We start from the raw sequence: 24,268 nt of genomic DNA on the forward strand, positions 1-24,268 counted from the left end.
CTTCATCCCATGACTGAAAGCTGTTCATCAGGAAAAAGGAATATTTCTACTAACAATTACTTCTAAAAAGACTAAGGCACCCTCCCTACTTCTTGCATAAGTTAAAACCAGCAGATTTTCAATGATAATTGTGGTGATCCTGGTGAAGAAACACAGCTGGAGTCAAAGTCAAAGCAGGTGCAAGTTCGAGAAATCTGCTAAAGAGTTGGCTGACGCTCTTACCTTAGAGCAGGAGTTCAAGAAGTCATTGCTCAGACTAAGGTAAGACTTTAGCAGATTGGCCTTTACTCCGCGTGGGGGCTCAATAGTCATCTTGGATCCATTTTGGAGGATTGACACAGGAAACTTGTTACTAGGCAAACTGGTGAGCCAAAGGCGGAAGTCCCGGTGTACCTAGATAATTGACAGATAAAAACAAAATAATGCACCACTACAGGAAAAGAATTTCATTTATCCTTTGATGAATTCAATTTTCCATTGAAGAGTTCTTTTTGCCACCAGAAGAGAAGTGCTTTTCCATTAAAAGTAGACCAAATTAGTTTTTCCTAAAACAAATGTCTCTCAGAGGGAAAAATCTGGGAAAGGTTTTCTGCTTATCACTGTAGTCTTTCAAGAACCTCAAAACAGGGCTGGATTGAGGGGGGGCAGGGGGGGTAGCCTGCCCCCGGCACTGCCAAAGAGGGGGCGCCAGGCGCGGCTGCCAGCTGCCCAGGAGGCTGAACGCAGGGTTGGGAGACCCTCACCAGCCCCACCGATGGGGCGGCTGGCTGGCTTGCCGCGCGCACAGGACCTCGCAGCCCTGCACTCAGCCACCAGTGTGGCAAGCCAGCTGCCCCAGCACACGCCTTCGCCGCCGCCAGCTCTGCGGCTCACCATGGACTGGGGCAGCCAGCTTGCCGCGCGGGCGGCACAGGGCAGTGGGGCACACTAACTGCGCGGAGGGCCTCCTAGCCCTGCGCTCAGCTGGCCATGCGGCAAGCCGGCCACCCCAGCACCTGGTGAGCCGCAGAGCTGTCGGCAGCGAGAGCGTGTGCTGGGGCAGCTAGCTTGCCGTGCGGGTGGCTGAGCACAGGGTTGGGAGGTCCTGTGCACGCGGCAAGCCAGCCAGCCGCCCCAGTGCACACCCGCGCCGCCGCCAGTTCCATGGCTCACTGGGCGCTGGAGCGGCCGGCTTGCCGCACATGGCTCCTGCCCTGCGTGATGACGTCACAAAAGTGACATCATCACGCAGCGCCGGAAGCGAGCGCGCGCTGTGTGTGTGCAGAGCACCTGGGCAAGGTTTGCCCCGGGCGCCTGCACACCTGGATCCGGCACTGCCTCAAAAATGCTTTACTCAAGGGATCTTCAAACACAGGTTGTCCTAATTCAAGGACCACTACTATTGCTTTACTTTTGGAGTTTTTTAAAGGACCACTGTGACTACCTACAACTCCAGATAGCAATGAAACATTAACAATACACTATAAACTCCTAGAGATAGAACAGTCAAAGGAGTGTCTGTTTCATCTTGCAATCATACTTCATTGTGGAACCGTTGCATTCTACAGCCTACCCAGCTTTTTACAACCACTCCTAGGTTTCATTAAGGATCATATAAAACTTTGAAAAGGAAGTTGAGAACTCCAGAGACCGATTATGCCTATTACTCTCCAATCACACTGACTTTGTATACCCAAACATTTCCAAAGAGGGGGTTTGGTGATTCTTTAGAATTTCTGCTGAAGACTTAAACTATTCAGATTTCTAACGAGTAAAGGAATCATTGCTAGCTGTTGAAAAGCTCTTTCCCTTGAAAGTGGATAGCTTTGTGACTGAGTAGGCAAAACATGATTGGAGTTACTGTGACTAGGTAGAGGGCCTTTCCATTCAACATGTAAGACAGTCTTCAGATTTAAAAAGAAAATACCTACAGAAAGAAAGCACATGTGTAAGTCACCTTGTCTGGGTTAATACTTTCAATGAGTCTTTCCAAAGATGGCATCCAGCTTGGAGCCAAGTGGCAATTCTGGAAGAAGACCCACTTTCCACGTTCCATAGCACTGCGCATCATGGCTTCTGCACGGGGACCCTGAGAAGCAACATAGAATTGCTCAAAGCTGTGCCCATTCCTCAGCTGTATGATCACATTATGTAAGCATGCTATTAGTGGTGGAAGTAAAAATAAGTTCAGAATTTGTTTTCCTTTAAAACAAGCAACAGGACCTGAAAATGTGTGTGCAATATCTAATGAAAACCAAGGAGGTTAGACTGTTTAGGATGTAGAGCTCAGGCACCTGCTTAGCTCTCTAACCTTTTCAGTTTGCAGAAGTAGAATATGCAGATAAGCAAATAAATTTAATTTTCACTGATCTTCATGATTTATACAGGACATAGACTTTCTCCTGGGAATCTGAATGATCTTAGCATAGAATTTTTATTTTTGTATCTCAGGGTACATAGAAAAATGCTGGCTTGCATTAGAGACCCTGATTTCTGTCCCCATCTTAAAACACATTAGCTGCATCTATGCCTAAGAATTAAATGCCTACCCGATTATCCACAGGCACTGACTAGCTTATTCTATAAGCTACGCTGCACTTTTCCCTTCATCAGTATGAGTATTTGTGCTTTGCATTTTAGATCTTCATGAATTCATACTGAGTATTTATTCTAGTGATACTTGCAGGCCAAATTATTGGTTTTGTACCATCCCATTAGTGTGGAGCAGGTATAAACTGAATATGCAAAACCCCTGTATCTTATGAACATCGCTCTTGTTTGTACCTCCCCCACGTTATGACATATATCTTTCTTATGCCACCAATCGGACCAGACGCTCACCTTTAAAATAATATGAGCCCCCTCACAAATCTGCTCCTGATTGCACATTAAGGTGCATCATTATTCCCCCCCTTTCCACCCCGCATGCTTTCACTAGCACAAACAGACCGTAGGGGCAGGCTGTTTGTCTTACTGCTGGTTCCACATGTCTCCTGGGTTTTCCCCAACCCAACTTGCATTTAATTTATCATCTGATCATACTTTTGGATTACAGCCAGAAGGACCCAAGTTCAAATCACCAATCTGTCATGTAAGCTTGCTGGATGACCTAGGGCCAGTCATGCCCTGGGGTTTTTGTTGTGAGGATAAAATGGAGGAGGGGAGAATGATGTTTTAAGCCACCTTCAGTCCCCACTGGAGAGAAAAGCAATGTACAAATATCTAAGTAAATAAACTCTTGGCAAATCAGAAACAGTAGAAAGGGCTTTATAAAAATAAGATTTGATTTAAGAGCATTGGGATAATGGGAAAAGGAATAATGAATAATATTTACTTGTCCCTGGCCAAGAGAAATAGCAGAGAGCTTCTTGGAGAACTTCATTTCTTCAGCAAATTTGTAGAGATCAGCAGCAGGATCAGTGCCTGGGGAGAGGACGAATATCAAGGGGGTGGTAGAAGCAGACTCCTTAAATACCAGTGTGAGATTTGCTGTCTGAAATGCAAAAAAAAAAATCTTCTAATTAATAACTGATAGCCAGTACTGGAAGGATGTGTTTGCTTAGTCAATGGACTTCTACTGCTGCTTGATTTTGTGTGTACTACAGGAAATAAATCTGTGGGAGTAGATGTCCTGTGGCATTACTCAAATTGGGCAGGAATCAGAAAAGACCACGGTAAGACTATGATGGCTTTACCCTATCACACCTACATCCTCCTTCCCTTCTTCAACTGTAACTGGATACCTGTGGTTCAATAAAGTTCTGCCCCAAGTGTGCAGCCACAAAGTCCTGCATTGCATTCGTGACTTTGTCCCCCCGTAAACAGCGAAGGACCAGCAACTTCTGAAAGGTATCCAGTTTGCTGTTCCAAATGCCAGGAAGCGGCTCTCTGCAAGAGAGGAACAGGCCATATCAGGGTTGCACATTATATAAAGAAAAATATACACATGTAACATGACAGGATAGATAATGGTAGTTTCCAGAAGAGGATGGGCTCATACAGTTTTCCCTGTAGCTGGTGTGGCTGCCAATAAAGTGGAGCAGTAACAGGATTTTCACCTGGCAGATTTCCATGCCCCACTCCCTAGCAGTGACCAGTCCCTTGGGCCACTGGGCTTCTACAATTTATAACAACAACAACAACATTTGATTTATATACTGCTCTTCAGGACATCTTAATATCCACTCAGAGTGGTTTACAATGTATGTTATTATTATCTCCACAACAAACACCCTGTGAGGTAGGTGGGGCTGAGAGAGCTCCAGAGAGCTGTGACTAGCCCAAGGTCACCCAGCTGGCTTCAAGCGGAGGAGTGGGGAATCAAACCCTGCTCTCCAGATTAGAGTCCCACGCTCTTAACCACTACACCAAACTGGCTCCCTACAACTAGAATATCATTATATCAATATATCAATTATATCAATATCATTATATCAAAATCTGGTTCCCAACAGTGTAAAAACTGAAACAGATAATCCCTGAGGAAGTGGCCATTGTTGACCCTGAAAACATCTCTTGTAGCTTTTTTACAGAACTATTACTTACAAATAAATGTTACAGATAATATAATTTGAATACGTTGTAATGTACTATAATGGAGGGTACCATCAGTTAAGCAAAAGCAAACATCAATATTGGTATCCATCCATATGGTAAGAAGAATCACCTGTGAGGTTCAACACTGTCAAAAATTGCTCGGAAAGCATTCAGATTTGCCAAGAAGTCATCTGCAAATCTAGAAAAATGTTCCAGGTTATTTAAGGCCAAGATATCATTCCATGCCCTCTCATTTAACCATTCTGGAGCTGGATTCTCTCGCGAGGTCTTAACAGCACCACCAGACAGAAGGTATCGCCATTCCTCCTGCATATAGAATTCAGAGAGAGCATAGATTCAGCTACAAAACAGAAAGATTAGGTCTTACCCCTTAATTTTCCTTCTGTGAATCTGCTGTGCCAACTGTGACCATGTAGAGATGCTCATCTTTCTGGCCCATAGATGGCAGGCTTACACATTTTTTTCTAACTGCCGTTTTTTTAATAACATAAAATCCAACCTGAATAAGAGTTCTAGTGAACTCTAAAAGCTCACACACTGTTATGTGTCATTGGGTTGCTCCTAATAAAAGATATTACATGGTTTGCGTTCTTGTCAAGATTCTGACAAGTTCATAGTAGAACCAGCCAGTGGAGCAGCCCTGTTATCTGTTGCAGCAAAATACACAGGAATCCAGTGGCACTTTAAAAACTAGTCTAAGCTTTTCTGGAGTAGAACCCACTTTATCCGATGTATGTAAAAGGTACTCACATGAATTTAAATAAGTGGGCTCTAGTCCACAAAATCTTTGACTAGAGCAAAACCCTTTTAGCTTACTTTTATACTGGTAGCAGAGGGATTTTAAGGATATTTTTCTCTTACAGGAGGCTAACATTTAGAGCTCTTCTTAGTTCTGCAGTGCAAAAAACAGTACTGGGAATCTTGGAAGATGGAACAAACTTTACTCCAAAAGTTCATACAAGCAAACAGTACATAATTAGGGATTCATATTACCTTTTAAAGAGTTCATATTGCTGTTTATTCCTCTATTTTATAAAGTATTAAATAAGTAACTGTTCTTTCATATGTTCTTTACAATGATGGACACTAGTGTAAACTAAAAAAAAATGGAACTTTTTGGATTCAGGTATCATAAATCCGATAAATATCAGTATTCCTGATATTCTAGTCCAAGAATACTGGTTTAGTATTCAAATTTGGCTTTTGGGGGGAATCTGAATATGCTCAACTCCGTTATTTCCTGTGGGGGAATCTTTTCAGGGGCCTGGAGGGACTATTTTTCATGCGGGCTACATAAAAAATTGCAGCATACTGAAGGCTACTTGTCCTATAAAGACCCCCCTTAAGTTTCAAGTGAATCAGGCCAAGAGGTCTCTAGGATAAAGAAGGCTCACTCAAGCACTGAAGAGCAAACACTGACTCACAGCCTTGCCAAAAGAACTAACAAAGCCCAACAGAAAAAGAGAATCCTAGCAGAACCTACCTGGCAAAACTCCTTGCTCTGAAAGTGCAGCTTGGGTTCCCCCCCCCCCGCCTTTTCTTTCCTTTCCAACAAAGGAGAAGGGGAAAGGGAGGGGGAGGGGGAGGGGCCTGGAGGGAGAGGGAGAGGTTCTCCCTCCTCCTGGCTGGGAAAGCAATGAAAAGGAAAGAAAAAGGAAGAAAAACCCAAGCTGCACTTTCAGGGTGAGGAGTTCTGCCAGGTGGATTCTGCTGGAATTCTCCAGTTCTGTTGGGAATTGTAAGTTCTTTTGGGGAGGCTTTGGATCAGTGGTTGCTCTTCTGTGTTTGAGTAAGCCTTCTTTATCCTGGAGAAAGCATGTGATCATCTCCATTGACTACAATGGAGACTGGCTAGGGGAGGGAGGGACCTTGTTCAGGGGCCTGCAGAGCTGGACTCCTTGGTCCAATTCATCTGAAACTTGGGGGTGGGTGGAAATTAAAAGAATAGGAAGCCCTCACTATGCTGCAATTTTGGGGTAGCTTACATGAAAAATAGACCCTCCAGCACCCCACAGAAATATTCCTCCATAAGGAATAATGAAGCTGGTTAATGTGGAATATATTCAGAATATATTTGAAATTAACTGGGAAGCCTAAATTCTTTGCTTCCAGAAAGAAAACTTCCACTGATCTTATATCTTTTTAATTGTGTTTATTCAATATTTAAGTTGTTTACACAGGGTTTCCTGCTCTTGCTATTATATATCCTGATTTTTATATGTATTTGATATCTTTAGTAGATAAGACCAGTCTATAAGAAGATTTTAAGTGATGATTTAATCAAAGATTGAAGGGTTCAGCATCTCACTTTTCAACTGGTGGATTGGTGGTTGGTGGGATTGTAGACATATACTGTTATTGCTGTATGGAAAGATTGTTAGTAGCTGTCAGAACATGAAGGAGGTTGGCAAAAGAGAATGGCTAAAGGTATGAGGAAAGGTAAACTTGAACTCTGTTCTGAAGATGAAATAGAACTAATAGAAGAAAAGGTGTTATCCTCTGTTTCACAGTAACTTAAGGCCCTAGTGACGGAGCTGGTACAAAAGACCAAGCAGTAGGAGAGGTCCAGAAAGAGATTCAGTGTATGTCAGCACAGCTACAGAAAACAGATGAAAAAACACAAGAAATATTTTCAGAAATTAAAAAGGAAATACAAAAGTTTAAGAACTGAGGTCTCAACTGGATTGCAAGAAATAACAAAAAAATCAAGGAAAACAAGCAAAGTATTCAAGAAATTAAAGAACATCAGAAAGAACTGAAGGAGACACAAGATCAAATTGAAGCATCACAACTACAACAGTCATTGTCCCTGATAGATGCTGATCAAAAACTAGAGACTTTTGAAATCCAATTTAGGAGTACAAGTTTGAGATTTTGTAGTATTTCAGAAACAATTGGGGACTAGGATTTAAAGAACGGATTTCAAAAGTTGATTCAGAATTATCTGAAAGTTCAAAGAGATTTTCCAGAAATTGAACAAATTTTCAGGATTAATTCTAAATATGCAACTTGACATAAGCTCCGAGAGATATATTAGTTACCTTCTCACATCAGAAAACAAAGGATACCATTTTCCAACAACACAGAAAAAAACTGCAGAAAGTAGAAGGAAAAGAAATATAAATATTCCAAGACCTACCAGCAAAAACAATTAAAAAACAAAAAGAATTTGAGACCCTGATGAAAGTTTTGCAACAGAAAGAAATAAGATGTTGTTGGAAAATCCCCTGAGGACTGAAAATAATCCTGGGTCAAGGCAAGAAAACAGTAACATCAGCTACAGAAGCAGAGGCTTTTTTTACAAGACTTAGAATTGGACTCTAGTGACCAAACACTGAGCTCGGATGACGTCAATTCTTCAACTAGAGAGCAAGAAAGAACAATAAGTAAATGAAAGCAGAAAAAGACAAAAAAGGAAGAAAAATTAATGCATTTAGGATAATTTCAGTAAATGTGAATGGATTAAATTCCCCTTCTAAAGATCAAGAAGCTTTAATCAATTGAAGAAACTAAAAGCAGACATTATATGCATTCAGGAAACTCACATTAAAAAAAAGAACAAGAACACTTACTAAACTGTAAGGTTTATATATTGTCTTCACAACTGAAAAAAAAGGTTTTGGTTATATATGTCAATAAGCAAAGCCTGGAAATCCTCCAAGAACTAAAAGATGACGAGGGAAGATATTTGATCTTAAAAATTAGACTTTCTGATGGACAAATATGGACGCTGGTGTCATTATATGCACCAAACAATGGCCAAAAGAAATTTTATGAGATACTTCCAGAAATTATCAGATTTCCAAGAAGAAGATACCTTAATTTTCGGAGATATGAATGGTGTCCTTGATTAAAAAATCAATAGATCTACAAGGTTGGGACAGAACCTTCCAAAGTGTGTATTTTAACTGTATGTCAACCTGGGAATTGGAGGATGCTTAGAGATGGTTACACAAAAAAAGAAAGAGATTATATATTTTTCTGAGACAGGCATCAAACATATTCCAGAATAGACATCTCTTGGAAATCCAAGAGCCTTCTGACAAAGGTGGATAAAGTAGAAATTCATCCAAGGACCATAGCAGATCATAATCTGATAGAGGTATCCTGTCAAACTGGAGATAAAAAAGAAAGAAGATGGAAATTGAATGATACTCTATTGCTACAAGATGATGTATTGCAAAATGTAGAGAAGAACTGACTGACTATTTCAGAATAAATATACTACAAGGGATGTTAATCCAATAACAATCTGGGATGCCAGTAAAGCCTATGTAAGAGGAACATTGTTACCAACAGTGTCCAAAAAGAAAAAACTAAGTTGGAAGTAAAGGACAACCTAACCTAAATATTAAAAAATTGGAACAAGAACGTTAACAAGGGATAAAGGAAAATGGAAAGAAAATGGAAAGAAATGGAAAGAACCAATTAGATTTATTGGAGGCAGAAAAAACTCAGAAAAAATTGAAATAGCTAAAACAAAGACATTTTGAAGCTGCAAATAAACCTGGAAGATATTTGGCATATTGTCTGAGAAAAGAGAGGCTGAATCCACATTACCTCCGCGCGTTACAGTGTTGCACTAAATGTTCAGTAAACACCTGGAAGTATAGCGTCTTTCTAGCACGATTCAGAAATCGCGCTTGAAAGATGCTATACTTCTGGGTGTTTAGCGAACATTTAGTGCAACACTGGGACGTGCGGAGGTAATGTGGATTCAGCCAGAGAGAGAAAATAAAAATACCGGGAATTAGGGAAGGCAGTCAAGTTATCTATAAAGAACAAGAAATGAAAGATCAAATCAGAGTTTTCTTTTCCAATTTTTATAAAGAAGAAGCAATAAAAGAAGAGATGGAGAATTATTTGCAAGAGACACTAATTAAAGAAATCAAAAAGAGTCCAGTAGCACCTTTAAGACTAACCAACTTTATTGTAGCATAAGCTTTTGAGAATCACAGTTCTCTTCGTCAGATGCATGGAGGGCAAGAAGAAACTGGTCAGATATAGAGGAGGGGAGGGAAGAGTAGATGCAAACAGCTCCTTCTGATATGGAGATCAGTTTGCTTCTGTAAAGGAAATCAGTTACTTTTGATAATGAGATAACCATTCATAGTCCCTATTCAGTCCCAGCTTGACAGAGTCAAATTTACATATGAATTCCAATTCAGCAGCTTCCCGTTGGATTTTGTTTTTGAAAAGTTTCTGTTGAACTACAATGACCTTTAAGTCTTTGATGGTATGTCCTGGTAGATTGAAGTGTTCTCCCACAAGTTTCTGGATGTTGCCATTTCTAATGTCAGATTTGTGTCCATTTATTCTTTTGCATAGAGGTTGGCTGGTTTGTCCAATGTACAGAGCAGGTGGACATTGTTGGCACATGAGGGCATATATCACATTGGAGGATGAGCAGCTGTAAGAGCCAGAGACAGTGTAGTTGATGCCATTGGGTCCTGTAATTGTATTCCCTGGGTAGATATAAGGGCAGAGCTGGCATCTGGGTCTGTTGCAGGGCCTGGTACCTGTGCTGGTGACTCTGCTAGCCGATTCATGATTGTAAGTGAGAAGTCGTTTAAAAAAGAGTTTGTGACCGAGCACGAACCGATCCTAAATCAAGCAATAACAATACAAGAGATAAATTTTGCAATAAAAAAACTGAAGGCCACAAAGGCTTCAGGCCTGGATGGATTCACAGCTGCTTATTACAAATGTTTTGAGGATATATTAGCTATACCTTTGCAAAAAGTGATGAAGGAGATATAAGACACGAAGATCCTACCATGGGCGTGGCAAGAGGGAAATGATCCATTTATACCACAATCATATAGACTCATCTCTTTATTGAATGCAGACTACACAATATTTACAACAATGTCTGAAAGATTAAGAAGATGCATCTGTAAAGAAAAATGCTTTTCTACCTAACTTTTGCAAAGGCCATGTCTTCTGAAACTTGGGTCAAGAAGCCTTACTGTTTTGCTAAGAAATTCCTTAAGCCCAACTCCCCCCCTTTTCTTTTGTCAGCAGTTTCCATGGTTTTGGCTCGCACTGACCTTGGAGATAAGATAATGTGTTCCGCTGTGAGCAACGGAGCTTCCATGGACAGTCAGATGAACCAATTAACATTCTTGATTTTGAGAACCAATTTGCACCTGCAACATAGAGGGTTGGTGCCAGGGACTGCAGCCTTTGCACCCATCCCCTTTTGCACATACTCTCCTGTTGCCCATGACATCAGCATTTTGCTGCCTCATTGGATGAGGGCCCGCTCTGCTGAGGTACCAAAATGGCATATAAACCAACTACCCAACATGGAGATTCAGACATTAGGTGGGTTTCAGTGAGCTTCCATTGTAACTTGCCCATCGTCTCAAATCCGGTTCCGATTGGATACAAACTCAGATGACCACCCGTTTTGCTTTGCTGTGAAGCCTAGCCATTCTTTGCTTCTTGACCAGAGACTTTGCCTCCTGCACCTTTGACAACCCTGTGCTTTACCTTCTGTGCATACCTTCTGGTATGTAAAGTTAGAGCTTATAAAGCTATAGGCTGTTTTTGTTTTATCCTTACATTGTCTTGTGCATTTATTATGATCTTGCGCACCTTAAATAAAATAATTATATTATATTTCTGTGTGGGTTTGTTGACTTTAAAGTCTCAAAGCTTTAAATCATTCTGCTGAACACATTTTTGCAAACACTCGTGAACCACCTACCATAAAATCATTTTGCTGTGGACTCTACCTGCAGAACCATCCCTGCAAGATAGACTCTGTTTTGCTTAGTTCCCTTACAGGCTTGGAGTGGTGTCCCTACACTCCTAGGCTTTTGGGAGACGCTGAGGGACTGGTGACAGATTTGCAGGGCATTTGAGAGACTTTCCCTTGTTTGCCAGTTTTGTAACTTGTGAGAACTGGCTTATAGGGCCTTGTTGGCTCCTCCCCTTAGCTGGGTTGAGGCGCCAGGGCCCCATAGCTGTGACAGCATCTCAGAAGTAATTCATTAAGATCAAACAGGCTTCATCCTGAAGAGGTATATGAAAGATAATATTAGATATTTCTTCAATGCAATCGAATATTCAAGAAGAAAAAGCGGAAAAACTGTATTTATGTTTCTGGATGCTGAAAAAACATTTGATAATGTGTCTTGGAAGTTTCTTATGATAGCATTGCAAAGAATGAATTGTGGGACTGAGTTTTTGAATTGGATCCAAAGTATCTACACCAATCAGCAAACGGCAATCTTAGTAAATGGTTCATTCAAAGAAAATTGAGATAACAAAAGGAACACGTCAGGGATGTCCAATATCACCATTATTGTTTATTATTGCATTGGAAATCTTGGTAGTGAGAATCAGACAAGACAGAACAATTGCCAGAATAAAGGAGGGGAAAGAGACATATAAAATGAAAAGTGATGCAGATGATGTGGTCATATCAGTGACAAATCCATTCATTTCCCTGACTTATGTAATGGAACAAATATCAAGATTTGGACAGTACTCTGGATACAAGCTGAATAAAAAGAAAACAGATAATGCTACTTTGGACAATGACAGAGGAACAAGAAGATAATGGAAAAATAATGGATTGTGCCATTACTACAAAGCCAATAAAATATTTAGGGACAAATGTATCAGCACGAAATGAGAATCTTTATAAAGATAATCAAAAGGTTTGGACAAAAATTACCAAAGATTTGCAGAGATGGGAAAAAATGAATATTTAATGGCCAAGAAGAATCTCTGCTTTCAAAATGAGCATATTACCAACTCATTGTCGCGGTATATTATGCTACACAGGCGTCAGTGGCAAGGTTCAAGAGAAGACTTGACACACCAAGATTCAGTACAAATGGTGTATTATACAATTTACAGGTGGATACATTACAGATATGTTACGTTGGCTGACAAAGTGCTTCGCCAGCAACCCACAGAGCTGGAGCTCTCTACAATACAAGACTCTGCATCCTTATATATTACTCAGTAGCCTATCCCTACACAGTGCTGACTCACTGTGCCAGCCCAGGTGTCCTTGACATTTACAGAGAAGTACATCACCTGGCTGGTATCACATGATAGCTACCTGTCATCACTCTGTTACTACTGATGACACAGATCAGTCACTGCTAGCTGCCTCATCTGTTAGTTTATTTTATTATCGTGACACTGGAAAACTGGGCCAGGAGGTCAAATTTACGGTTGAAAAATATTCCAGAAACAGAGGTCATGGAGAAGGTGGTTGAATGGATGGCTAAAATGCTCCCGGAGTTAGGAATTTCAAAGGATGTTTTTGATCGTATTCATCATGTGGGGAAGCAGACAGCTGAGTGGAGGAGGCCTAGAGATGTGGTAATGTGCTTTGGACAATATGCATTAAAGGAGCAAGTGCTTAAAGATATGAAAGCCTTGGATAGGCTTGATAAATTGTTGTATGAGGACAAGAAAGTGATGGTGTTTGAGGATTTATCACAGGAAACAATTATAAGGAAGAAGAACTTAAGAATGTTTACCAGGGTGCTGCAGGAGAAGGAATTGAAATACAGTTGGAGAATAGCACCTTTTGCCTTAAGGTTGCTATATAAAGGAGAAACTTTGGTTGCAGAAGATCAGAAGCAAATGGTGGCTCTATTCAAGCAGGTGGGTCTGCAGCTGCCTAAGGATTATAAGCAAACTCCTGATGGGGAGTCTGAAGAAGAAGAAAGTGATTTGGAAGAGGAGATGGAGAGCACACAGAAGCACCAGAAGAAGAAAAAAAAGAGGAAAAAAAGACTTGAGACTTTAGAGAAAGGGCCAAGATTAAGAAATGAATAAGGAATGAAGGATTAATGAAGAAGGAAGGAAGATTAAAGAACCGGAATAGCTCAGCATAGACAGCTTTCTGTCTATATCTAGTGAGGCTGGTGCCTTGGTTCCCCCCCCCCATATGGATGCAAGGGGTTGTTGGATGGTTGGTGTGAGAAGGGGATGTATGGGAAGGGGAGGGGTGAATGGATTGTGGTTGTGACGATATTGGTATGGTTGGAGTGTGTGACTGTGGAATGGCTGGTAGTCTGGGGTATATGGGGTGGATGGGTGGTGTATGGCTGGAGCAAGGAAGGGTATGAATGCATATTGGGAAGAATTACATATACAAGAGATATGCCAAGGAATTTGGCATATACACTTTCTCTTGGTTGGGTAGAGTGGGATTGGGTGTTTAGGTGCGGGGTAGATAGGCACTGTCAGGGGGGGTTGGATTGGGTTGTTGGGGGCATTTATTCCAGGCTGGTAGAGAACAGAAGAGGAATGGGGAAGTGCAATGGCCAGTAGTAAGATGGTAAAGGATGTAAATATTATATGTACAACTCATAACGTGAGAGGGCTGGGGAATTTGGTGAAACGTGCAAGAATTGGAAGATATATCTTGGACTTAAAATCTGATGTGGTGTTTCTGCAAGAGTTACATAAAGGCGGGGAGAGAGAGGTGAACTTTCCTGGTTTTGGGAATGGAAAGAAATTTATTGCTCCAGGTTCCTCAAAAAGTAGAGGGGTGGGAATAGTAATAAATTCCAAGGTTGATTTTGTTGAGGATAAAGTATTGAGAGATAAGAATGGAAGGTTTATTTTTGTTCAAGGTTACCTGGAAGGAGAGCCAGTGGTCTTAGCCTCTATTTACCTCCCTAATGTGCACCAGCTGAATGTATTGTATAAGTACTTGCAGAAGCTTGACAATTTCTCGCCTCATATTAAGATAGTAGGGGGTGACTTTAATATTAATTTGCAAGGGAAAAGTAGTTTTAAAAAAGGAAAGGTAGCGAAATTCAAAAGAATGTGTGGGAAATTTGGATTATTGGAACTCTGGATGGAAATGTATCCTAATGATGATTCATACTCATTCTATTCTGGGGCACATGGAACTTATTCCAGATTGGATGGTATTCTAATTTCTCAGAATGTAAGAAATTGGGTAAAAGATATGGATATTGGAATGATTAAGATTACAGACCATGCCCCGGTCTCAGCGTTTTTGCAAGTAGGTCATTTTAATAGGCCCTATCTTTGGAAGTTTAACCCATGGTTAGTGGCAGATGAAGTAAGCAAGAGTAATATTAAAAAAAGCAATAGAATGCTATTTTGTGGAGAATAAAAAATCAGATATATCCCTGACAATAAGATGGGAAGCAATGAAAGCTACTATTAGAGGAGTATGTATGCAGAATTTGGTGAGATTGAAGAAAGGTAAAGATAGGAGATTAAAGAAGCAGAAGAAGTCAGAGTATTGGAGGAGAAATTTAGGAAATCTAAGAAGAAGAAGGATAGGGAACAAGTAAATAGGAAAAGAGAAGAGTTGAATGTATTAGATATTAATAGAACTACCTTAAAACTATGGTATAGTAAACAGAAGTATTATGAGTTTGAAGGGAAAGGAGGGAAAATATTAGCAAATAAAGTTAGGAATCTCCAGGTAAGAAAAAACATAAGGGCGATTAGGTATGATAATGGCGTGTTGGAAACGGAACCTAAAAAGATTTTGGAGAATTTTTTAGATTTTTATAATAAATTGTATGCAAACAAAGGAATTAAAAGTTGTGATATAGAACAATTCTGCGAGGGAGTGGAATTCCCAGAATTGAGTGAGGAAAGTAGAGGGGAGCTAGATAAGAATATAATGGAAGAAGAAGTTAAGTTGGCTATAGTGCAATCTGAATGTGCAATCTGCACCTGGATTAGATGGGTTTAATGCAGTGTTCTATAAGCATTTTAAGGACATATTAGTGCCACATGTGACTGAATTGTTTCAGGGAATTTTGGACGGATCTGCTACCCCATCTTCATGGTTAGAGTCGAGGTTGGTGTTAATCCCTAAATCGGGGAAGGATCAGACTCTAAGGGATTCATATAGGCCAATCTCTATCACCAATATGGATTATCGAATATTTGCAAAGGGTATGGCAATGAGACTGAAAAAGTGTATAACACAATTGGTAGGGAAAGATCAATTTGGGTTCATGCCTCAGAAGTATTTGGTAGAAGCGGTTAGGAAGGTGATGGGTATGGTCTATTTAGCTAAAAATAAGGAATTGCCTCTTACGCTTTTGGCGTTGGATATTTATAAAGCGTTTGATTCGGTGGATTGGACGTATATGAAAAATATATTTCAAAAGTATAAATTTGGGGAGAAATTTCAAAATATGATTAAGGCTATATATACCAAGTCTAAGGCGATGGTAGGAATTAGTGGAACAGTAGAGGGGTATGTTCAAGTTTTGGGTGGTACGAAACAGGGATGCCCTCTATCTCCTATGTTATTTATTTTAGCACTGGAGCCGTTGGTGCTTAAATTAAAAAGGAATAAAGGAATAGTTGGTTTTGAAGTCCCAGGAAAAGGGAAAGTAGATGGGAATTTGTTAACATTGTATGCAGATGATATGATGGTGACAATTAAGGATTTGGAGTCTGCAATGGCCCCGTTAAAAAAGGTATTACAAGAATTTGAAGAGGTGTCAGGGTTGAAAGTGAATTTTTCAAAATCTTCAATGATGTGTTTTAACGTTAAACTGAAAATACAATTAGCAGCTTCTAAAACTTTGGGGATTCCCATAGCAAATAAAATGGTGAAGTATTTAGGGGTTAATATTCCTAGGAATGATAAAAAAGTATTTGAGTATAATTTTAAAAGAATTTGGAGTGCAATTCAAGATAAAATGAGAACTTGGGGAAGGAGGAAAGAATCAATTAGTACAAGGAATGCGATGGTTAAAACGTTTTTAGTTCCTAGGTTGACTTACCTCTTCTATGTACTACCTTGGCATATACCAGGATATATATTGAAGAAGTGGCAAGGAGCTATAGATAGATTTGTGTTTGCATCCAAGAAACCAAGGACGGCTGGTAGGTATAGATATCATGGAATAAAAGATGGGGGATGGGGGATTCCCAATATTAGTCTTTATTACGATGCATATCAATTAAGGCATTTAATTATTTGGTTGGAGGGAGAGTTGGGAGAAGATCTTGGTTAGATAGAACGGGAAAATTTTGAGGTAGTAGGGGGAAAGGAAAGTCTGTTTGATAGGAGGAAAAGGAGGAAGAAGTTAGGTGATAAATTATCAACCTTTCATGGACCTTGTTGGGTATGGGAGAAGTGGAAAAAAGAGCTTGCCCCGGGGATATCACCTATTACCAAAATATGGTATTATGATAAATTTGCCCCATTGAGGGGATCAATGTCAAAGGAGGTAGGAGATAAATTAAAGAAGATGACGATTATAGAGCTGAAAAAGGTGTGGGGAACAGAAGGGAGGGTGGACGAGGAGAAGAATATTTTGAACAGGATTAATTGGCTGCAAAAAAATCAAATTTCCTCATTGTTGAAGGAGGAAGAAATTAACAATATTGGTAAAAGATTAGCCACTCCCTTTGAAAAATTGGTGAAAGAGTATGGAGAAGTTAAGGCAAAAATAGTTTCAAAACTGTATAAGGTCTTATTAGGTATAGGGGAATCACCGAGAGAGTTTTTGAAGGAGTATTGGGAAACAGATATTCCAAGTAATATTAGGGATGAAGAGTGGGAAAAGATCTTTAGGCTACCTCCGTTTGTTACTACTTCTAGGTTAATGCAGGAGCAAGGTTTGAAGATGATACAGAAATGGTACTATACACTGGTCAAGTTATATTATATTTCAAAATCGGGGAGTAAAAATTGTTGGAGGAAGTGTGGAGAATTGGGAACGTTCAGTCACATGTGGTGGGATTGTCCCTTAGTAAAGAAATTCTGGGATCAGATTGGGTTGGAAATGTCGAGGATAGTGGGAGGAAGGGTAATAATATCTAAAGCAATGGCACTTATTAATTTGGATGGAATAGGGTTAAGGTCAAGAGAGGAATCTAAGTGGATAAATTTGATGTTAGTAGCAGCAAGACAGGTGATAGCAAGGAATTGGAAAGAAGCTGAGGAATTGACGATTAATCACTGGAGGGATAAAATGAATAATATAATAGTTTTAGAGTACCTTACGAGGAAGATACATAGAATGAATGGGTTAAAGGTTAGTGAACAAGAGGAGAATTGGTTTAGAAGGATAGTGAGGTATTTAGAATCGTTTCAACAATTTGGGGTGATTAGTCAGTTAATAGGAAATTGAGAAGTATATTTGATTGTAAGGTTATGTGGAATGATGTATAGGGCAATAGAGTTGTATTGGGAGTAATTGTGAATATGATACAATATGGTATGGAATAATATTTATGTAGCTACCGCCTGGCTGTCCCTACACGGGTGTTGTGGTGACAGGTTTTTTTTCTTGGAATATAACAATAAAGATTTTACAAAAAATAAAAAAATAAAAAAAAGAAAGAGGTGATTTGCAAATGCCAAATTTGAGATTATATCATGAAGTGATTTGTTTGACATGGCTAAGAGATTGGGTAAACCTAACTAATCATAAGTTGTTAACTTTGGAAGGGCATAACAACATTTTTGGTTGGCATGCTTATTTATGGTATGATAAATAAAAAATGGATGGTATGTTCTTACATCATTGTATAAGAAAAAGTATTTTCTCTGTATGGCTGAAGTACAAAAAATTTTTGGAAGAAAGAAGACCTTTATGGATTGTTCCTGCAGAAGTTATAAAACCGCATTCAGAACATCAAAATGTTTTTGGATGGTACACTACTCCCAAAGACATTGCGAGACGTTAGGGTTATAGTGGACAGTGTTGTGAACGTCAATGCATGGATGCAACATTTTACCATATGTGGTGCACTTGTAAGAACGCGCGAAAATATTCAATAAAGATTCATGAAGAGATGCAGAAGATTTTCAAACTCAGATTTGAGCTAAATCCAGAAAACATGCTGTTAAACATCCTACCAATTAATGTTAGAAAAGAACAGGGAAACCATTTCTGTTACATGGTGACAGCAGCAAGAGTGCTATACACAGCAAAATGGAAAACAGATATATGCCCTGATGTGTCAGAGTGGATAGATAAGATTTATGAATACGCATCAAAGACCAAATTAACTACTTATGTACATAATAGACCAACCACTGAATTTTGGGGGAAATGGAAGGATTTCTTTGACTACTTAGGCAAAATTAACATTAACTAAGGTAACTTAGTATAAAAATTAGAAGTTAAAAGACAGGGAAATGATTAACTAAAAATTGATATTATAGTTTGTATAAGTAACCAAGGAGAAGGAAGAACAGCCACTGCACAATTAAGTTTAGTAATGACAAACTCTGAATGTATTTTTCTAATAGTTCAACTTAATTTTAAATGCAGTGCTTGTATAAGTTTTAAACTAATTTCAAATGCAGTGTTTATAAAAATTTGTATAATTCTCAATTTAATCTCAAATGTAGTGAGTAATAAGTTTACTTTTACACACTTTCTATTGTCATATCTTTTCTTTGTAAATAAAATTTCTGTACTTAAAAAAAAGAAGAAGAAATTAACTGGGAAGCCAATATTGGTATATCTGAGAATCCTGAATTTGATTGCGATGCCCAGATATATGTGAAAAATACTGATAAGGATTTATTTGGGTATATTTTCAGACCAGATATACTGAATTGCACACCCTTAATGGACACCTATTGTGCTTCCTTCTCATATTGGCAATTCATACCTTTCATTAATTGTAGACGTGAAGGGGACATGGATGTTCCTCATAATGAGGATATCTGCATGCCTGGAAGCACAGTGAGAGAGCAACTCCACACATTAAAACTGTTGCAGGAGACACCAGTGTTACAATGTGTGGGTGACCATACAACTGGAAACTCTGACCCAATCAGGTTTCCCTGATGAGAGTGGGATATCCATGCATTAAGCATTTGCTACAGAAAACAGCTGTGCAATATTGACCATTTTAATGTGTGGAGCTGTCTGAAACCATCCAGATCTTCTATAGACATCTTTGTAAAACAGAAAGCTGCAAACTTTGAAAAACAACCTTACTGCCGTTTACTATTGCACAGCTCCAGTTTACTCACCATGTTGATCTTTCCTTCATTCATCAAAATCCGAATCCCAACTAGAAATGCAAACATAAGTTTGTGCTTTTCAAAGAGGCTGCGGCATACATTGCTATAGAGGCTGAAGGTAAGGTACTTATTGATATTTGCTATCCGCTTCTTCAGTGTGTCTGAAAATAACCAATAATAAATTGAAAAGAAATTACTTACAATTACTACACAATTCCTACACAGTTCAGGCTCACTGCTCCTTCCCCTCTCATATGCTCCAGTCCCTATTTATCTCAAATTATACTGGCCATTGCATCTGAACAGGCAAACTACGGGTTATGCTTGCCCTCCAAACCCAGACTCTAAACTACAATTTAGAGCGGGTTTGTGATTCTGGTCTGGACAATGAGCACAAACTAGTCTTCCAGTTAGAAGGCAATGACAAACTATGACTTGCAATAAGCAAGAAACAATTAATTGATGGTGCAGAAAGGAACACGCAAATGCATGGCTTGGTGAACTGACTCTCCATTGCTGGTCCAGAGAAAGTTCTTTCTTCAAAAGGGAACTAGGCCACTTGGACTGTTCTCTGAAAGCCTGCCTCACCTCTCATGGCTTCCCTTTGATGGGTGCACTTTGAATACTGCCTGAAGACATGGGGAGTGCCAGAACGCCCGTGGAACATAACTACATTCCTTTTAATGGAAAAAGAATGTTCATTGGTAAGGAATGGTTCTTTTCATATCAACTGCGGCCAGTGCTTTAAAAAGGCATCTCCTACCCAATTTGTGCCTTGGTCTGGATAGCCCAAGTGAGCCTGAGCTTGTCAGATCTCAGAAGCTAAGCAGGGTTGTCCTTGGTTAGTAATTGGATGGGATACCTCCAACAAAGACCATGGTTGCAGAGACAGGCACTGGCAAACCACTTCTGTTAGTCTCTTTCCATTAAAACCCCACCAGGGGTTGCCATAAGTCAGCTATGACTTGAGGGCACTCTCTACCACCACACCCAATTTGTATGGATTAAAGGGGGCAAACTGCATGTGATCATGCTTCATTAATGCCTCTCTGGCCTACATATTAGTTCTTAGGAATGGTGTCACCACTGTCTCCACAGAAACAGTACCCCCACTTTATTAGAAAGAGCAAATGATATCTGATTTTAAGACAATAACACACTGAGACCACAAAGATTTTGTATCTCTGGCAAGTCATTAACGCCTAATTAAAGTCTGGAATGGGTAGGTACAGCTGCAGTTTTTTAAAAAAATCAAACCTGTTTTGTTTCAGTCAAGGAAGTTACCACTGGATCTTTGAAATTCAGGGCTTTATAAACAAGATCCTCTATAGTCAAATTAAAAGCCTGCGCATCTTTCAGAAAAACCTCAAGACCATTTTATTTTAGTGGCTAGTGGTTAGGCTGCCACAGGAGACAGTATGGACTTTAATCTATTTTGTAGTGAATTGATTTTGTGTATATTTATTTTAATATTTTACTTTCATATTTTGTTTAAATAGGTTTGAATCTAGCCAGATAAATAGTTCTGTAAAGACTTGCATTCAACTACTATTGGCTTTACTATACATATCTAATCTCCATGAATATTTAATTTCCCATGAACTATGAACATTAGATTACGGCTGAATTTGTCCTTCTGATGTTGAAGAAAGTTTGTGAGGTACTAAGAGATTCTGGTGGTGAATGGATTCTCACCCACACTCTAAGCTACTAGAGATACCTGCTCGCTCAGAATTTGAAATTCCTGTCAGAAATATGTTGAGGAACCATTCCAATGAATACTGGTACATGGGATCAACGTTAGACAGGTCTGAGACACAGAAGAAAAGAATCTGGGTGCGGACAGCCACAGGCACATACTCCAGCCGGGTAATATCAATGTCCTTTTCTGTCTGCTCAGCTACTTTCACTTTGGCCTGAAGGATATTCAAGAGCATAGCAAAATTACAATTTTCATATTAAGTTAAAAGGAACAGTGAACTGAGACATAAATCAGTCAAGATGCTAACAGATCAATGAACAAATCTCTAGCATAGGTTCTATTGTTTAGTAGCTTCCCTTACCTGGAACCTGGGACTGTAATATGGGGTGGGGGGGAAGGGAGGTATTAATACCCTGTGCCATTTTCCCAACTCAAACTATCCCACTGAGATAAAACTCAAGGCAACTTGTAGATTTCAAGTGAAAAAAGGAGCAGTGGTTACACCAATGGAGGAGTCAAAGCTGAGAAGAAAAAACAGTGGTGCTGTGGGATAAGTTTTTTTATATCATATTCTAAACAAAGATACGTGTCACATGCTGCTTCATCAGGGGATGAACCACCCCATCCTGTGCTATGGCCTTGAGCCAAATCAATGACTCCCACAGCCACTATTTTACAAATACATGCTAGCGATCCACTCATGGATGTTCCAGCATCTTGTCTGATCTAATCCCAAAGTGGGAGTACAGAGCATTTACCAACCTGAATTTCCCCTGCTTTCAGTTTGGATGCCTCCAACACTTTGATGAGCTCTAAATCATCAACAGGATTTCCCTCAGAGGAGCTCAGACGATACAGGATCTGATCCTCTATCTCCTTCAGCTCCTGCCGCATTTTAGCATTACTGACAATTAGCTGATTCTTCGCCTCTTCTAAGTCAGGGCGCTCTTCTGCCACCACTTGGCCCAATAACTGGTCCTCTAAGCCACTATTACAAAACCCAAAAAATTCACATATTATAGCTCAGGCTTCAGATTTTCTCATTTTCAGACTGCAAGTTCAGTATAAAGATCCTGCCTATAGGGCTCGTGCAAAGTCATACTTCAACCTAAATTCAACAAGATGTAACTGTGGTGCCAACTTAGAATGATAGGCAAAAGATAACATCAGTGCTAATAAGAGAAAAAGAGAAGAATTTACTTGAAACCTTCAGAGATTATCAGAACACTAACAAAAGAGAAGAGGAAGAACAACAATCTTTAATTATTGGTCAATGTTGTTGAATTAATATCTTTATTATTTTGAACAATTCCACAGTTTGATAATAGAGCAGTGGATGTCAATGTATACAATGGGACAAGTGATAAAAGATGACTGCTTACCTGGGGGAAAGAGTAAAGTTAATCAGTGTAAGCTTGGTGGATAGCTCTGGTGTGTAATGGGGATTGGGTAGGTTGGTGGTGATGTACATCTTGAAATCTTCATGATACGGAATCACCGTATCTCCCAGTTTCAGGACTGTGCTGCCTTGTTGTTTGTAAGTCTTTATATCAATCAAACAAGTAAACAAAAAAAAACCCTTAAAGTCTTTCCAACAAGAAAAGATAAAATTCTGTATTGGACAGACATAAGCTATCTGCATTAATTAGTAAAGATATTTAGACTATGATTTTCTTAGCCAACTCTGCCCAAGATATTATTTTATTACTTTTTGGCAACTGTTACATACTTTTCTCCATGATGGGGAACTGTGATGTGGCTTGCAAACATTCCCAAGTATAATTTAAAAAAGCAATCAAATAAAATACAGCTGTGATAAACAAAAAATAAAAATGTACAAAGCTGCACCATGGGCAGGTCCTGGTCATGGACTAGTTCATTCAGGGGCCATGGGATGTGTGTCAAGGGGCAAGATATGCCAAAATGCTTGTGCCTCTAGCCATGCCAGGCTTTATACCATATGCATTTGCTACTCCAAGAATCCACTTCAACAATCCCATGCTGGTTTCCTATGATCTCTTTTGACTCTGGCAACATGAATGTAGCAAATCTGGTGAGCCAATTCAAAATTCATATTGAATGGAGTATATATCTGATGAGATGGGTAGCAAGGAATTCCATCGCTAGATTTCTGAAGAATTTCTGGTTCCCTTGGCTAAGCCCACCCTTAACTGGATGACTTGGATCATATGCCTCAGTGTCACTCTCAACTCCTAATCCCACTCAAGAGTAGCCAGTTCATAGACAACTTGGCTCAGCAGCAAAATCAATGCAAACCAATTAATGGGCATCATCCCCTTCTCATAGGCTAGGAGAAAAGCAATTTCTGGAAGGAGAGGTGTAGCTGGGCAAGAGCTAAGAATCATCTTCCCATCCAAAGCTTTCTGCAGACTGTACTCTCTGAGCCCTGTTTAGATAAGCTTGAAAGGCAGCACAGAGGCAGAAGGTATATTTTCACCCTAATTTCAACATTAAAAGAACTGCTTTCATTCCAATGCTTGCTTGATAAAATACATACATACACACAGCCAACAATGTACCTGTTTCAGCAAGACTGGCTCAAGAGCTGGATCTAGTTCTTCCCCTACATTCTCCAAAAGGAAAGGCTTTCCAAAACGAATGGCATTCTCCAAGCTGCGCAGAAAATCCCGATCACTGAGCTTGGATGTATCTAGTCCATTATCTTTCTCCTGAAATATAGGGTAAGAAGAAAATTGGCATGTGACAGAAGAGACCCCTGCTTTGAGTGAATGAAGAAAGGAAGCAAAGAAAGCAAGCAGATTCACATGTACATGGAAAGAAAAAATAATTATGCATAAACATATACATTGCTCGTAACTGAACACAGCAGATACCAAATGGTGAAGTTCACCCAAAATGGGGTCAGCACGAATTTCCGAGCAGCCAGTTCAGCAAAACAACAAAGACAACGATGACATTCTTGCATGGCAAGCAAAGTGATCACAAATCTCTAGCATGATTATTAACATTCCGTTATGCCTCCTCCCTCATATATTTACTGCTTTTCACATCACAAAACCAATAGTTTTGTGACT

General features: G+C 39.6%; 1 protein-coding gene across 1 annotated transcript in view; it reads right to left on the reverse strand.

The window, feature by feature from the left end:
* DNAH1 (dynein axonemal heavy chain 1) overlaps nucleotides 1–24,268 on the reverse strand; it is a 295,393-nt gene that overhangs the window by 12,685 nt on the left and 258,440 nt on the right. Inside the window, exons 63-72 of the mRNA XM_054976957.1 lie at nucleotides 23,753–23,902; nucleotides 22,595–22,755; nucleotides 21,975–22,200; nucleotides 21,231–21,426; nucleotides 19,520–19,671; nucleotides 4,646–4,842; nucleotides 3,723–3,867; nucleotides 3,314–3,472; nucleotides 1,937–2,068; nucleotides 223–393 (exon numbers count right to left, since the gene is read on the reverse strand). Coding sequence (XP_054832932.1) covers nucleotides 223–393; nucleotides 1,937–2,068; nucleotides 3,314–3,472; nucleotides 3,723–3,867; nucleotides 4,646–4,842; nucleotides 19,520–19,671; nucleotides 21,231–21,426; nucleotides 21,975–22,200; nucleotides 22,595–22,755; nucleotides 23,753–23,902 — 1,689 coding nt within the window. The remainder of the gene's footprint in view (nucleotides 1–222; nucleotides 394–1,936; nucleotides 2,069–3,313; nucleotides 3,473–3,722; nucleotides 3,868–4,645; nucleotides 4,843–19,519; nucleotides 19,672–21,230; nucleotides 21,427–21,974; nucleotides 22,201–22,594; nucleotides 22,756–23,752; nucleotides 23,903–24,268) is intronic.

The sequence above is a fragment of the Eublepharis macularius genome, chromosome 4 (genome assembly GCF_028583425.1).
Source record: "Eublepharis macularius isolate TG4126 chromosome 4, MPM_Emac_v1.0, whole genome shotgun sequence".
NCBI classification, from domain to species: domain Eukaryota; kingdom Metazoa; phylum Chordata; class Lepidosauria; order Squamata; family Eublepharidae; genus Eublepharis; species Eublepharis macularius.